At 50.9% G+C, this 15,889-nt stretch overlaps 1 protein-coding gene across 1 annotated transcript in view; it reads left to right on the forward strand.

Moving 5' to 3' along the window:
- Positions 1-1,384: 1,384 nt before the first annotated feature.
- Positions 1,385-15,889, forward strand: part of USP33 (ubiquitin specific peptidase 33) — a 106,901-nt gene continuing 92,396 nt past the window's right edge. Inside the window, exons 1-7 of the mRNA XM_075320277.1 lie at positions 1,385-1,469; positions 9,127-9,230; positions 10,495-10,548; positions 10,618-10,680; positions 14,135-14,275; positions 14,357-14,459; positions 15,346-15,415. Coding sequence (XP_075176392.1) covers positions 9,150-9,230; positions 10,495-10,548; positions 10,618-10,680; positions 14,135-14,275; positions 14,357-14,459; positions 15,346-15,415 — 512 coding nt within the window. The 5' untranslated portion in view covers positions 1,385-1,469; positions 9,127-9,149. The remainder of the gene's footprint in view (positions 1,470-9,126; positions 9,231-10,494; positions 10,549-10,617; positions 10,681-14,134; positions 14,276-14,356; positions 14,460-15,345; positions 15,416-15,889) is intronic.

Raw genomic sequence — 15,889 nt, forward strand, 5'->3', positions numbered from 1 at the left:
GCAGCGCACCACTAATAGTCTTTTCTCACATATCAGTAACATTGTTGCCAAGTGGAGCTAATGGGCAAGCGGTTAGTGCTGGACCTCTACATTGTTGCTTGATGTATTTCTGTACTGATGAGGGTTGTGATGCTGTGTTTTTGTACTGATGGTGGTTCTGGTAATATATTTCAGTACTGATGAAGGTTGTGATGCTGTGCTTCCTCTGATGTATTGTTATTGATTCTGATCCTGTACACATGTAACAATCTGTACCTTGTAGATTACATTACACAGGGCTTTGTTAAAGTATTGTGCAGTCGGACAAGTTAAGGGTTACTATGTTTTTATTTATGTTAGACAACCACTTCAATGCTCCTATGTATTTGATGAAAGTCTGTAGTCACGCTATATGACTAGACCTCTGAATTCTCACAATGCGCACACTGCACGCTGTCAGGATCCTCTGATGCTGGCGGTGGGAGGTCACAAACCTACACCTATACAACATGCAGTTACATGCCAACTAGACACGCTTGGTCTTGCACAATACATATGAATGGAGCAAGGCTGGATACGGCTAGTTGGAATGTGGCTGCAAGTATACAAATTCCAATCTTGCGCTCACATGACCGTCCAATCTTGTTGCCAGAATGGGAGAATCTTAACAGTGTGCAAGATGTGATAATTCATAAGTCTGCAGTCATCTAGAGTGATTGCAGACTTTCATCTCAAACCTGGACAAGCCCCTTAATTATAAAATTAAGCCCTGTAGCCCAGTCCTAACAGTGTGTAATATACTCACTGTCAGGATTGATGGTCTTGTATTATTTCTATGTAGCTATATAGTGGTCCCCAAGTTTTATTTTCTCTGGTCGGCCCAAAGTGCTCCAGTCTGACCTGGAGAATCGTGTCGCTCGGTCACATTTACTACACAATGAACGCCACAAAAACAAAACCCACAGACAATGAGGAAATTCAGGGATTTTTTTTCATCGTTTCACTTGGAATTTTTTTGTCCCGTTTTCCAGTCCATTATATGGTAAAATGATTGGAGCCATCAAATCTACAACTCGCTCTGCAACAGAAAACGAGCCCTGATACTTCTATGTAGACGGCAAAATGAAAAGCGCCGTGGCATTGAGATAGCACCGTACTAACGGAGCAGACCTTTTCTTTTTATTGCAATTCTTTTATTTCTGCTGTGACTAAATATTTACATGCACAGTATTCACAGAGTATATAGAAACAAAAAGGCTCCTGCCTGCCCAGCCCAGTGCAACGCTGCGGAAGGCCACTAGATGGCGCTGTCTGCCTATTGCAATACTAGGGCTGGACGCAAGGTGGCGCTGCGGTGAAGTGCTGCAGACAGACGGCCGCCAGGTGTCGCTGTGACTTGGCCCAGCCCCGGAAGCCGCAGACACCGAGACGAGAGGAGAAATTGAGCCGCGGCCCTGGGGCCAGAAACATCGGAGACGGGACCGGGGCAGGTGAGCGGGGGCCAGCAGGGACCGGGGCAGGTGAGCGGGGGCACCGGGGACCAGGGAAGGTGAGCGGGGGGCGCCGGGGACCGAGAGGCGGAAGAACTGCACGTATCTGTGTGTACAGCTGTATATAGTAATACCGCACCCCAGATGTCATGTATATACTGCAGTCTCTACAGGAGGTATATACACCACACCCCCATATGTTTATATATATATATATATTGCAGTCTGTACAGGGTATATATACTGCACCTCCATATGTCATATGTATACTGCAGTCTGTACAGGGGATATATATATACTGCACCCCCACCTCCATATGTCATACTGCAGTCTGAACAGGGGATATACGGTATATACTGCACCCCCCTCCATATGTCATACTGCAGTCTGAACAGGGGATATATATACTGCACCTCCCTCCATATGCCATATATATATACTGCAGTCTGTACAGGGGATATATATACTGCACCTCCCTCCATATGCCATATATATATACTGCAGTCTGTACAGGGGATATATATACTGCACCTCCCTCCATATGCCATATATATATACTGCAGTCTGTACAGGGGATATATATACTGCACCCCCCTCCATATGCCATATATATACTGCAGTCTGTCCAGGGGATATATATATATATATATATATATATATATATATATATATATATATAATCTCTGCATATAAACATATATACACGTTATCCCTGTATACTTCCGACTCCTGCGTATGGCCTGTATACACCTTTTTCTGTTTGGCCACGTATAGTTACTATACTGTCCCTGTCACACTCTGTAGGTTTGCTTTTATTATTATAATAATAATTCATTATTTATTATTATAGCGCCATCTATTCCATGGCACTTTACATGTGAAAGGGGTGTACATAATAGGGATAAGTACAATAATCATAACAAAAACAAGGCACAGACAGGTACAGGAGGATAGAGGACTCTGCCCGCGAGGGCTCACAGTCTACGAGGGATGGGTGAGGATACAGTAGGTGAGGGTAGAGCTGATTGTGCGGCGCTGTATCAGACTGAGGGTTACGGCAGGTTGTAGGCTTGTCGGAAGAGGTGAGTCTTCAGGTTCCTTTTGAAGCTTGTCAAGGTAGTCTGATATACTGGGGTAAAGCATTCCAGAGTATGGGGGAGGCATGGGAGAAATCTTGTACGCGATGGTGGGAAGAGGAGATGAGGGGAATAGAGAAGGAGATCTTGTGAGGATCTGAGGTTGCGTGCAGGTAAGTACCGGGAGACTCTGTCACAGATGTAGGGAGGAGACAGGCTTCAGTCGCTTTCCTTTTTGCTTGTTACATTATGACTGCTGTGAATCTTCCGCAGCTTTGAATCCTGTGTTTTTTGCCTGGTGTTTTGGCCACCGGGTGGCAGCGTTAGAGACGCGTCAATTATGGGAGAAAGGTAAAAAGTGACAGATAACGCTCCGAGACTTTTCTGACCTCTGTGTCATTAATCTAGTTATTCTCTCGTTATTACGGCTCCGCAGGTGATATCAACTATCACAGGGGGATGGGTAATTTTCATACAATGTCTAAACGGTAATGGAGCTCAAATCTGTCAAAAAAACAAATTGGTTTGTTGGGAGGGGACGCGGCCGCCTGTAAAGGGTTTAGATTGGAGAGGACGCGGCCGCCTGTAAAGGGTTTAGTTTGGAGGGGACGCGGCCGCCTGTAAAGTGTTTAGTTTGGAGGGGACGCGGCCGCCTGTAAAGGGTTTAGTTTGGAGGGGACGCGGCCGCCTGTAAAGGGTTTAGTTTGGAGGGGACGCGGCCGCCTGTAAAGGGTTTAGTTTGGAGGGGACGCGGCCGCCTGTAAAGGGTTTAGTTTGGAGGGGACGCGGCCGCCTGTAAAGGGTTTAGTTTGGAGGGGACGCGGCCGCCTGTAAAGGGTTTAGTTTGGAGGGGACGCGGCCGCCTGTAAAGGGTTTAGTTTGGAGGGGACGCGGCCGCCTGTAAAGGGTTTAGTTTGGAGGGGACGCGGCCGCCTGTAAAGGGTTTAGATGGAGGGGACGCGGCCGCCTGTAAAGGGTTTAGTTTGGAGGGGACGCGGCCGCCTGTAAAGGGTTTAGTTTGGAGGGGACGCGGCCGCCTGTAAAGGGTTTAGTTTGGAGGGGACGCGGCCGCCTGTAAAGGGTTTAGTTTGGAGGGGACGCGGCCGCCTGTAAAGGGTTTAGTTTGGAGGGGACGCGGCCGCCTGTAAAGGGTTTAGTTTGGAGGGGACGCGGCCGCCTGTAAAGGGTTTAGTTTGGAGGGGACGCGGCCGCCTGTAAAGGGTTTAGTTTGGAGGGGACGCGGCCGCCTGTAAAGGGTTTAGTTTGGAGGGGACGCGGCCGCCTGTAAAGGGTTTAGTTTGGAGGGGACGCGGCCGCCTGTAAAGGGTTTAGTTTGGAGGGGACGCGGCCGCCTGTAAAGGGTTTAGTTTGGAGGGGACGCGGCCGCATGTAAAGGGTTTAGTTTGGAGGGGACGCGGCCGCCTGTAAAGGGTTTAGTTTGGAGGGCATGCGGCCGCCTGTAAAGGGTTTAGTTTGGAGGGGACGCAGCTGTCTGTTCTCTGACGTCCTGTTTCAGTTGCGGTAATGGAGAAAGAACCACATCTTCTTTCGCCTCGAGTTCTGTGGTCACTTCTCCATCATTGCAACTAAAGCAGACCATCATTAGAGCCCAGCAGCAACACAATCTGCGGAGCGACCGCACCATGATGCAGATCCGTGGGAGAAGCCCCAGTGCATGCTGGGAGACTCAAACAAATCCTCATATGAAATGGGGAAAGAAACTACAAACAGGAAATTACAAAAGAGAAGAAACAGAGGGGAATTTTTAATTGACGTGTGTTACCAAAGTGTAACTATATATAAATAGTATGAAATGTAATGTTTGTTTTGAACACTCCATTTAATGAGTCTAGACTGGATGTGAGGTTTGTGTGTCTCTCCCAGTAATATAGGCTGGATGTGAGCTCTGTGTGTCTCTCCCAGTAATATAGGCTGGATGTGAGCTCTGTGTGTCTCACCCAGTAATATAGGCTGGATGTGAGCTCTGTGTGTCTCTCCCAGTAATATAGGCTGGATGTGAGCTCTGTGTGTCTCTCCCAGTAATATAGGCTGGATGTGAGCTCTGTGTGTCTCTCCCAGTAATATAGGCTGGATGTGAGCTCTGTGTGTCTCACCCAGTAATATAGGCTGGATGTGAGCTCTGTGTGTCTCACCCAGTAATATAGACTGGATGTGAGCTCTGTGTGTCTCTCCCAGTAATATAGGCTGGATGTGAGCTCTGTGTCTCTCTCCCAGTAATATAGGCTGGATGTGAGCTCTGTGTCTCTCTCCCAGTAATATAGGCTGGATGTGAGCTCTGTGTGTCTCACCCAGTAATATAGGCTGGATGTGAGCTCTGTGTGTCTCACCCAGTAATATAGGCTGGATGTGAGCTCTGTGTGTCTCCCAGTAATATAGGCTGGATGTGAGCTCTGTGTGTCTCTCCCAGTAATATAGGCTGGATGTGAGCTCTGTGCCTCTCCCAGTAATATAGGCTGGATGTGAGCTCTGTGTGTCTCTCCCAGTAATATAGGCTGGATGTGAGCTCTGTGTGTCTCCCAGTAATATAGGCTGGATGTGAGCTGTGTGTCTCTCCTAGTAATATAGGCTTGATGTGAGCTCTGTGTGTCTCACCCAGTAATATAGGCTGGATGTGAGCTCTGTGTCTCTCTCCCAGTAATATAAACTGGATGTGAGCTCTGTGTGTCTCTCCCAGTAATATAGGCTGGATGTGAGCTCTGTGTGTCTCACCCAGTAATATAGGCTGGATGTGAGCTCTGTGTGTCTCACCCAGTAATATAGGCTGGATGTGAGCTCTGTGTGTCTCTCCCAGTAATATAGGCTGGATGTGAGCTCTGTGTGTCTCACCCAGTAATATAGGCTGGATGTGAGCTCTGTGTGTCTCACCCAGTAATATAGGCTGGATGTGAGCTCTGTGTGTCTCTCCCAGTAATATAGGCTGGATGTGAGCTGTGTGTGTCTCTCCCAGTAATATAGGCTGGATCTGAGGGCTGTGTGTCTCTCCCAGTAATATAGGCTGGATGTGAGCTCTGTGTGTCTCCCAGTAATATAGGCTGGATGTGAGCTCTGTGTGTCTCCCAGTAATATAGGCTGGATGTGAGCTCTGTGTGTCTCCCAGTAATATAGGCTGGATGTGAGCTCTGTGTGTCTCTCCCAGTAATATAGGCTGGATGTGAGCTCTGTGTGTCTCTCCCAGTAATATAGGCTGGATGTGAGCTCTGTGTGTCTCTCCCAGTAATATAGGCTGGATGTGAGCTCTGTGTGTCTCTCCCAGTAATATAGGCTGGATGTGAGCTCTGTGTGTCTCTCCCAGTAATATAGGCTGGATGTGAGCTCTGTGTGTCTCTCCCAGTAATATAGGCTGGATGTGAGCTCTGTGTGTCTCTCCCAGTAATATAGGCTGGATGTGAGCTCTGTGTCTCTCTCCCAGTAATATAGGCTGGGTGTGAGCTCTGTGTCTCTCTCCCAGTAATATAGGCTGGATGTGAGCTCTGTGTCTCTCTCCCAGTAATATAGGCTGGGTGTGAGCTCTGTGTCTCTCTCCCAGTAATATAGGCTGGGTGTGAGCTCTGTGTCTCTCTCCCAGTAATATAGGCTGGGTGTGAGCTCTGTGTCTCTCTCCCAGTAATATAGGCTGGGTGTGAGCTCTGTGTCTCTCTCCCAGTAATATAGGCTGGGTGTGAGCTCTGTGTCTCTCTCCCAGTAATATAGGCTGGGTGTGAGCTCTGTGTGTCTCTCCCAGTAATATAGGCTGGGTGTGAGCTCTGTGTGTCTCTCCCAGTAATATAGGCTGGATGTGAGCTCTGTGTGTCTCTCCCAGTAATATAGGCTGGATGTGAGCTCTGTGGGTCTCTCCCAGTAATATAGGCTGGATGTGAGCTCTGTGGGTCTCTCCCAGTAATATAGGCTGGATGTGAGCTCTGTGTGTGTCTCTCCCAGTAATATAGGCTGGATGTGAGCTCTGTGGGTCTCTCCCAGTAATATAGGCTGGATGTGAGCTCTGTGGGTCTCTCCCAGTAATATAGGCTGGATGTGAGCTCTGTGGGTCTCTCCCAGTAATATAGGCTGGATGTGAGCTCTGTGTGTGTCTCTCCCAGTAATATAGGCTGGATGTGAGCTCTGTGTGTGTCTCTCCCAGTAATATAGAGAGACTGAGAGACTTTGAGCATAAGAAACGTCTTTTCACTGCGCTCTTGATTCACTCATTTTATTCAGATTGAATCATTTCTGCCCAAAACGAATTTAGAAAAAAATCACATTCCATGTAAATCTGATTCGGCCATGGACGTACTCCCAGCAGCTGGAATACCGTCATTGTGCTTAGAAATTGTTTTATTGAAATGTTGCACTTGAGTCACGGATTTTTACTAAACTGTGGAAATGCAATATAAGAATATAATGTAACTTTCTCGGACATTTCCCTGAGTCCTCATTACCTGGATATTAAATTCTGTAGCGTGTTGCTTTCCTGTGCATTTGTATTTGTCAGTGCAGAGACTCTGCTGTGTAGGAGCCTCTTACTGTACACGTCACAGTATATGGGGTCGATACTTTCTCGCCTCCAGCCCTGTGCATTATTTATGAGGCCTTGATCAGCTACCGGCGAGGTGCTGATGACTGATTCACGGCCGCCCTGTGCTCAGCAACTTCCGCAGTGGATGTCATTAATCACTGGTATTGTGTGCCACCTTATATTAAAGAGTTTGTGAGATACAGATTAATGCCCAGTGGGGTTGTGCCTGTCGGGCCTGAACCAGACCTTGGTGACTGATTCAGAGTCTCTGCTGTGACCAACCGCACCCTAGACCCTAAAGTAAGTACTAAGGGATCAAGACATTGTGTTGCGAGGGTTGAAGGGGTTCTTTGCATTTCTTCAATTTGTAAAAACAAACTGTGCTTTTCTCACCATCCTTAGGTCCAGTGCAGAGTCTCCGTTGCTCTCCCGCTCTTTGTCGCCGGCCGTTGCTCTCCCGCTCTTTGTCGCCGGCCGTTGCTCTCCCGCTCTCTGTCGCCGGCCGTTGCTCTCCCGCTCTTTGTCGCCGGGCCGTTGCTCTCCCGCTCTTTGTCGCCGGGCCGTTGCTCTCCCGCTCTTTGTCGCCGGGCCGTTGCTCTCCCGCTCTTTGTCGCCGGGCCGTTGCTCTCCCGCTCTTTGTCGCCAGGCCGTTGCTCTCCCGCTCTTTGTCGCCAGGCCGTTGCTCTCCCGCTCTTTGTCGCCGGGCCGTTGCTCTCCCGCTCTTTGTCGCCGGGCCGTTGCTCTCCCGCTCTTTGTCGCCGGGCCGTTGCTCTCCCGCTCTTTGTCGCCGGGCCGTTGCTCTCCCGCTCTTTGTCGCCGGGCCGTTGCTCTCCCGCTCTTTGTCGCCGGGCCGTTGCTCTCCCGCTCTTTGTCGCCGGGCCGTTGCTCTCCCGCTCTTTGTCGCCGGGCCGTTGCTCTCCCGCTCTTTGTCGCCGGGCCGTTGCTCTCCGTCGCCGGGCCGCTGCTCTCCCGCTCTTTGTCGCCGGGCCGCCGCTCTCCCGCTCTCCCGTTCTTTGTCGTCTTGGCCTCAGACCATAACAGACATCGGAAGCTGCTGTGGAGATTCAGTACTGGACCCAGGGAGGGTGAGGAAAGCGCAGTTTGTGATGGTGTATATTTTTTTTTTTGTCGCCTGCAGCAAGATTCTACAAATCAGAATAACCCTTTTAATATGGTGTTAGTAATCAAGTGACCATTGACCATATCAGCCGATGGAGCGTGTTGGAGAGCATTGGGGCCAGATGGGGGTCCATAGTGGGTACTGTTGGGTATTATGTGAATAGTGTTCAAGAGAAACCAAATGTTAGATGACTTTACAGATGTCAGACGTTTTGTGTGGAGACGGTCGGAGTCCTGAGACCACCACTGATCTGCTATAATGAAGGGGCTGATGTACTCGCTGTGCGTTTTGTATGTCAGTATTAATAGATGGGCACGAGAGTAAGATGCGCTAAATTCACTGTTCGGAGTGCGCCTCAGAATGAATCTTAAAACTTTGCTACTTTTTGCCCCTCTGTTATTCCTTTTTAATTTATATGAATATATTGATGCATTCTGGTACTGACACTATTCCTAAATTCCCATTTTCAAGAGGAATATCAGAGGATGGGACACGTAGTCGGCCATTATTTGGTTTTGTTTCTTTACTGGCCATGTGGGGTGGCGACCAATATGGCTTTTGCTTCTTCATGGGGTTTAATAATGTTTCTGATGGGCATGTACACAGGTCATTGGCATTTTTATAGCCACAATCTGTTTTTATGTTAATTTCTTAAAAAGCAAACTTGCCAAGAGGCTGCAATTAGGACTTGTGCGGGGATTGTGACCACCAACCTGATCAGACCAATGCAAGTCTCTTCCACCCGGTTATTGCCCCAATGGGACGCCGTCTGTAGCCTCCTGTGTTTTGCTAGGACTGGTTTTTCATGGGGGTTTTGCTCTTCCCTGTGTTCGTAGGTTGCCCCATTACTGGGGTGGTGGTGGTGGTGGAGTGGGGGGGTCGGTCTGCGCCGTTGCCACCAGCTCTAGTTAGTGTGATTTCAATATAGATTATTTTTATATTTTGCAGAACGAGAGGCTTCGGACTTTACAATGTCCTCCTTGGCATGTGACTGCCCCCATCTAGAGTCCGTGGGCGAAGTGACCAAAGAAGAGCTGATCCAGAAATCTCACGTGAGTAGCAATTCTACAATGCACCACCGATCCCTGATCTGTGTACAGCCGAGCGTCAGTACACCGGCACCGTGCCGGACAAACCACACTTCACCAGGTCCGACGTGACGAGAATGGCCAATCCTGGGGCCGTACTGAACCTGGCATGGTGGTCTGCTATAGACTGATCCTACCTTACAGAAAGGGCCCACCAGTCCATAAAAATAATGGCTGGTGCTATTATGGGGGCGGTGGGGTGGGTGCAGCGGCAGAAATGTGGGCACTGGATAACGCTGGAATTAGCAGGTGAGCACTTGATGGCGATCACATTTCTTAAATGGGCATTAGGGGACACTCTATGTGGGCACTGGCTAGGGATGGAAATGCTTCATGGGCACTACATTGGCTCTAAATACTATGGGGATCCTATTGCTGGGGCTAAGATTTAAGCTTTGGATCTTGCTAGACTTCTACATGGGTGCATGTTCTCACTTGGCACTGGGTTGGACTTTGGCCACGATGTGGGCCCCGGAGTTGGCGCAGACTATTAGGGCAGTCAGTGATCGGGTGCTTAGGCCGCTTGGCTTTTATATAGACACTAGTGTTGCACTTAATTGGGCTGTGGCTTCTCAGCAGGCACTCATTGGGTCAGATTTGGTATGATTAGTTGATATCGCTGCTATTGGGCTCTGCTGCATGACCAGTGGCCCAGGCTACTAAGGGGCATTAGTTTGGGTTGAATACCTCGTGGCCGCTGTTGGAGTGGAGGTTTTGGGTTGTGCACTGCTGTGTGTGGCACCTATGGATTTCAGATGGGGGGGGGGGGGGTAATAAGTATTTAGCAGCAGTCTGTGCCTCTTCTTTAAATTGAGCAAGACAGTAATGTATACCATCATTGCTGCTCCTGCACCGGTGAGCGATATGCCCAGGTTTGCAATTAGTGGCAATTGGGAGGTTGGTGGCGTGGCTTGGTTTGCCCATGTTTCCTGGGATTAGTTTTCAGCCACTCATCACCCACTTACTGCCAGCACTGGTCATCCGGATGTTCCCGCACGTGCACATTCCCTGAAAACCTCTTGCTTCGTTTCCTGCATAGAAATCTTAATTCATCAACCTTTAATATGTGTCCTCTAACGGGAAACTGCGGGATGTGCGATTATTGCATTTGTTCCCTGCAGCGCCGGGCTATGTCTGAGCCTCAGGTGCAGGAGATCTTACCAGCTGTGGGGTGGTAGTTTTAGGAATATCCTTCTATAACGCTCTGTTCCCTTGTTATCCTGTGCAGGGCAGCTGCCAAGACTGCAAAGTCAAGGGACCAAACCTCTGGGCTTGTTTAGAGGTAAGCTGGCTCCTCTGATGTCCTCCTGCACCCGTCCCTGCCGTCCGGTAACTCTCGCTCTCTCTACAGAATGGCTGTTCCTACATCGGCTGCGGAGAGTCGCACGTGGACCACAGCACCACTCATTCTCAGGTGAGTGTGGCGGAGTCTGAGATTCGTGTGTGCTGTATATCCTGACTGCACAGTGCACACAGTGGCGGTAACTACTTTTGCATCCTTTGGTGAGCGTGCATTATATGTGCAGCTCCAGGCCTGATTACAGGCAGTGGCGCCATCACATGGGCGCAGACTGAACCTGGTGGACGCCTCCCTGCATCTATATTGGACTCGTCCTTCTGTATTAGGATTTCTGAAGGGTTGAAGTGAAAAGGGCCTTTGTGACTAACTAACTGTTTCCAGCCAGCCAACGCTCGGCACACCCATTGTGATCAGCTTCCCAGTGCAGTGTATGCAGGACTCTGCTGTGAATATACAGCTGTCCCCCTCAAGGGTATACAAGTATACAGCTCTTCCCCCCCCCACCCCCCTCCCCCCCAAGGGTATACAGCTCTTTCACCACCCTGATATACAGCTCTTCTCCCCAAGGGTATACAGCTCTTCTCCCCAAGGGTATACAGCTCTTCTCCCCAAGGGTATACAGCTCTTCTCCCCAAGGGTATACAGCTCTTCTCCCCAAGGGTATACAGCTCTTCTCCCCAAGGGTATACAGCTCTTCTCCCCAAGGGTATACAGCTCTTCTCCCCAAGGGTATACAGCTCTTCTCCCCAAGGGTATACAGCTCTTCTCCCCAAGGGTATACAGCTCTTCTCCCCAAGGGTATACAGCTCTTCTCCCCAAGGGTATACAGCTCTTCTCCCCAAGGGTATACAGCTCTTCTCCCCAAGGGTATACAGCTCTCCTCCCCAAGGGTATACAGCTCTCCTCCCCAAGGGTATACAGCTCTCCTCCCCAAGGGTATACAGCTCTCCTCCCCAAGGGTATACAGCTAATGGGAGGGGGGGCGGCGGAGCAGCGTATAGTAATGTGCGGGGGCAGGATTAGCGAGTAATCACAATGGCTCTTATAGATATAGATAATATGATATTACTCAGCACGTGCCGCTATCTAACCAGCAATTTTCGGCACCACCACTGATCGTGCACATTACATGGTTGGCCAATGCTGATAAAATTGGTGGGTTCAGTTTAATTTTCTGTGTATGTAGAGCAATAAATGTCCGTTCACAGGGCGGATTTTCCATCCTGCATAATACGACAGCCGCATTATGGAAGAGATTTCTTAAACAGTCTGCACAGAAAAGAAGATATTCATGCTAATCGTATGCTCCATCACAGGGACATTAATGAAATCTGCGGGTTACCTGTGGGTCTGGTCGTGGATTTCACTCAGTGTATCAGATGGGATCTGCTTGAGAATGAGTAAGACGCAGATTTCAGAATCAGCCGCACTCTCGTTTTCATGCAGCTTTTCCTTTTATGTGTGAATGGGGTTTAGAAAACTGCATGCATTGTTGCATTTCGTATCGGATTTATGTGCTGCACATCCACAGCCATTCCTAAAATTGTGACAATCTCGCACCGGGCAGAGAAGGCGAGCATGGAGGACACAAGCCTGTGAAATGCGTTGATATTTCTCCTGTGCTGCGCATATGGGTGATACAATCCACTCTCCAGGATCTATGTGTTGGGTTATTATGGAGGAGGAGATCTCCACCTCCTGTGACAAGGATCTGCCAGGACACCTGCACAATGACAGCTGATCCCTCCTGACCGGCCGTGCACCCTGCAGGCACCTGTCAATGTAATGTCATCAGTGCTGCTCATACCCCAATGCCGAAGAAGGACGCAGCAGAGAACCCTTTTTAAAGAGGATTTGTCACTCAATTTTTTTAAAATTGAACCAGCGTTCCTCCTCAAATTGCTGTGTAAGGGACCTGCAGCGCCCGGGGGAGAGCGTGTGGGAGCGGCAGCGGTCTGGGGGCGGGGAGAGCGTGGGGGAGCGGCAGCGGTCTGGGGGCGGGGAGAGCGTGTGGGAGCGGCAGCGGTCTGGGGGCGGGGAGAGCGTGTGGGAGCGGCAGCGGTCTGGGGGCGGGGAGAGTGGCAGCGGTCTGGGGGCGGGGAGAGTGGCAGCGGTCTGGGGGCGGGGAGAGTGGCAGCGGTCTGGGGGCGGGGAGAGTGGCAGCGGTCTGGGGGCGGGGAGAGTGGCAGCGGTCTGGGGGCGGGGAGAGTGGCAGCGGTCTGGGGGCGGGGAGAGTGGCAGCGGTCTGGGGGCGGGGAGAGTGGCAGCGGTCTGGGGGCGGGGAGAGTGGCAGCGGTCTGGGGGCGGGGAGAGTGGCAGCGGTCTGGGGGCGGGGAGAGTGGCAGCGGTCTGGGGGCGGGGAGAGTGGCAGCGGTCTGGGGGCGGGGAGAGTGGCAGCGGTCTGGGGGCGGGGAGAGTGGCAGCGGTCTGGGGGCGGGGAGAGTGGCAGCGGTCTGGGGGCGGGGAGAGTGGCAGCGGTCTGGGGGCGGGGAGAGTGGCAGCGGTCTGGGGGCGGGGAGAGTGGCAGCGGTCTGGGGGCGGGGAGAGCGGCAGCGGTCTTGGGGCGGGGTGAGCGTGGAAGAGCGGCAGCGGTTTGGTGGGGGAGAACATGGGAACAGTCTGGGGGGGAGCGTGGGGGACCGGCAGCGGTCTGGGGGTGGGGGGGAGCGTGGGGGATCGGCAGCGGTCTGGGGGCGGGGAGAGCGGCAGCGGTCTGGGGACGGGGAGAGCATGGGGGAGCGGCAGCGGTCTGGGGGCGGGGAGAGCGTGGGGGACCGGCAGCGGTTTGGTGGGGGAGAACATGGGAACAGTCTGGGGGGGAGCGTGGGGGACTGGCAGCGGTCTGGGGGTGGGGGGGGAGCGTGGGGGATCGGCAGCGGTCTGGGGGCGGGGGGGAGCGTGCAGGACTGGCAGCGGTTTGGTGGGATAGAACATGGGAACAGTCTGGGGGTGGGAGCGTGGGGGACCTCTATCCCGGTTATGAGCGAGCAGTACTGCGCATGCTGACTGACACTCCCTCCATTCCCTATGGGGCTTTCTTTCCTGGCAGTCTGATAAAGACTGGTGCGGCAGTTGAGCATGCGCAGTGCTGCTCGCTTGTAATAGGTATGTGTTTGCCTTGCTCTGCAGATCATTGCAGGTCCCAGCAGGCAGACCACACTGATGTGTTATCCCTACCTTTACTGGAATAAACCGTTTAAGTTAGATGTCAACGACTAAAAAATGCAATAAAGTCCTCTGCAGTGACCTCGGTAGTGATGCCAGAGTGTATGGTGTGTGCCCAACACCAATTATGTGCCAGTCATTTTATACGGCTTCTACTTCCATTTTTATTTGGACTTTTTTTTTAGACAATCCCTTTAAGTAAAACAAGTTTGTGGTTTTTTTTTTTTTTTTTCTCTTATACTGAGTTTTCTGCACAAACGACGTCACTAATGTCCATTGGTATAGATATTGCAGCATTAATCAGAAGGGGGTCAAGCTGCAGTACCAGACGCTGCCCATGCACCAGAGTGGCGCTGTTGTCGGGAGTGTGGGTGGTAATCTGCTGTGTACCCTCTTTTCGTAGGACACCAAACATTGCCTCACTGTGAACCTCACCACGCTGCGGGTCTGGTGCTACACCTGCAGTAAGGAAGTGTTCCTGGACCGGAAGCTGAGCGCTCAGTCTCCTCCTACCGCCAAACCTCAGGAGAGCAACCCTGCGCAGGTACCTGCTGCAGAGCCCGGACACAGATTAGGGGCGTCGTATGGGCAGGACCTGTATGAAGTCTGTTGTATCCCCACATAGGAATCAAAGATGACATCAAATCTGACCCTAAAGACGCCGCCCGCCGTGATTTATGAGAACTTGGACATCGAACTGGAAGAAGAAGACGAGCTGAAGACGAGAGGTGAGAGCACGAGCCGTATCCAGAGGTTCCCGGGTACGGGGCCATGGCTGTGTAGGTCACACGGACACATGTCGGGGGGCACTGGATGGTGCCTTCTATTCCATACGGACAAGCAAATCTAATTTTTCGAATGTCCCCAAAATGTCATGTTCAGGCAAACCTGCAATTTTTGGGATAAGTTGGCAGAACGTCAAATGTCGGCCAGTTAAGGGTCAAATAATAAGACTCTGACCGAGGCCCTCGCCTGTCTTATGCCGCCTCAGCCACCTGCAGCTCCTCCATCTTCCACTCCAGTCTTCAGTTCATCCAGCTCTGAGGCCTGTGATGTGTGTCCACACCTCCATCCATCATCCACGCAATGTGACCACGTGAGGCCGATCACGGGTCTTGGCGTCAGGAGGACTGAAGACTGATGGGCGGGAACGGTGAGATGCGGTAGTTGTGTAAGGACTGGGGCGGGTGAGTATAATGGGTCCATTCATTCTGCTTTCGTATCTGGAGAGCCCCCCAAAGACTAATAATAATGATTATATTCAGCTTCAGTCAAGTTTTCTTGGGTCAGACCGCCCATCTAATGTATACGGGATGAGCTGATGCCCCCATAATAGTAGATGTTGAGGTAGAGGAGGGTCAGGCCATTGGATGTCAGCATGCCCAATCCTTTAGTTTTCACGGGGAGATTCTTCTTCCCCTCTCCCTTTCTAAGCTGTGAATGGGTGGGGGGTCTGGAGGAATGGCGCTTGGGTATTTAAGGTGTGTGGCCACCTTTTTTAACCTTTCTACTGCATTTTTAATTTCCGTCCCTTTGTGCCCGTCTCACGGAGCACAGCGTATTCCTCCTCTGTCGTCTTATTGATCGGATAATTGCATTATTTATGATGTGTAGGTCTCACCGGGCTGAAGAACATCGGAAACACGTGTTATATGAACGCAGCTCTGCAGGCGCTGTCCAACTGGTAAGCGAATGCCCCCTGTATGCTAAGTGCTCCATCCGATTTTACGCATGTGAGGGCAGCTGCTCCATCCGATTTACATATATCTGTTTTTGAGATATTAAAGGGAACCTGTCACCAGTTTTTGGGTTTTTTTTTGTTTTTGTTTTTTGCTATTAAACTAAAAGTCTCCCCTTCTGCAGCTCCGGGGCTGCATTCTATGAAGGTGCACCTTGGCCCTGACTCCCCTTGCTGACCCAAAAAATAACTTTATAAAAGTTACCCGCCACGTATGCTAATTACCTGTGTTGGCCAGATGGGCGTCCTCTTTTTCTGCTCTTGATTGACATGATGATGCAGCCATCGTCGTCATCCCCGTTGCGCTTTCAAATCTCGTGCCTGTGCAGTTCTGTCGGCTCACGCAGGCGCAGTTCGCTCTGCCATATCGCGGGCAGAGCAGAAAACATAGCTGCCCTTGCATACGCCAGTGAGCTTAAT

Source organism: Anomaloglossus baeobatrachus, chromosome 8 (assembly GCF_048569485.1).
Source record: "Anomaloglossus baeobatrachus isolate aAnoBae1 chromosome 8, aAnoBae1.hap1, whole genome shotgun sequence".
Taxonomy (NCBI): domain Eukaryota; kingdom Metazoa; phylum Chordata; class Amphibia; order Anura; family Aromobatidae; genus Anomaloglossus; species Anomaloglossus baeobatrachus.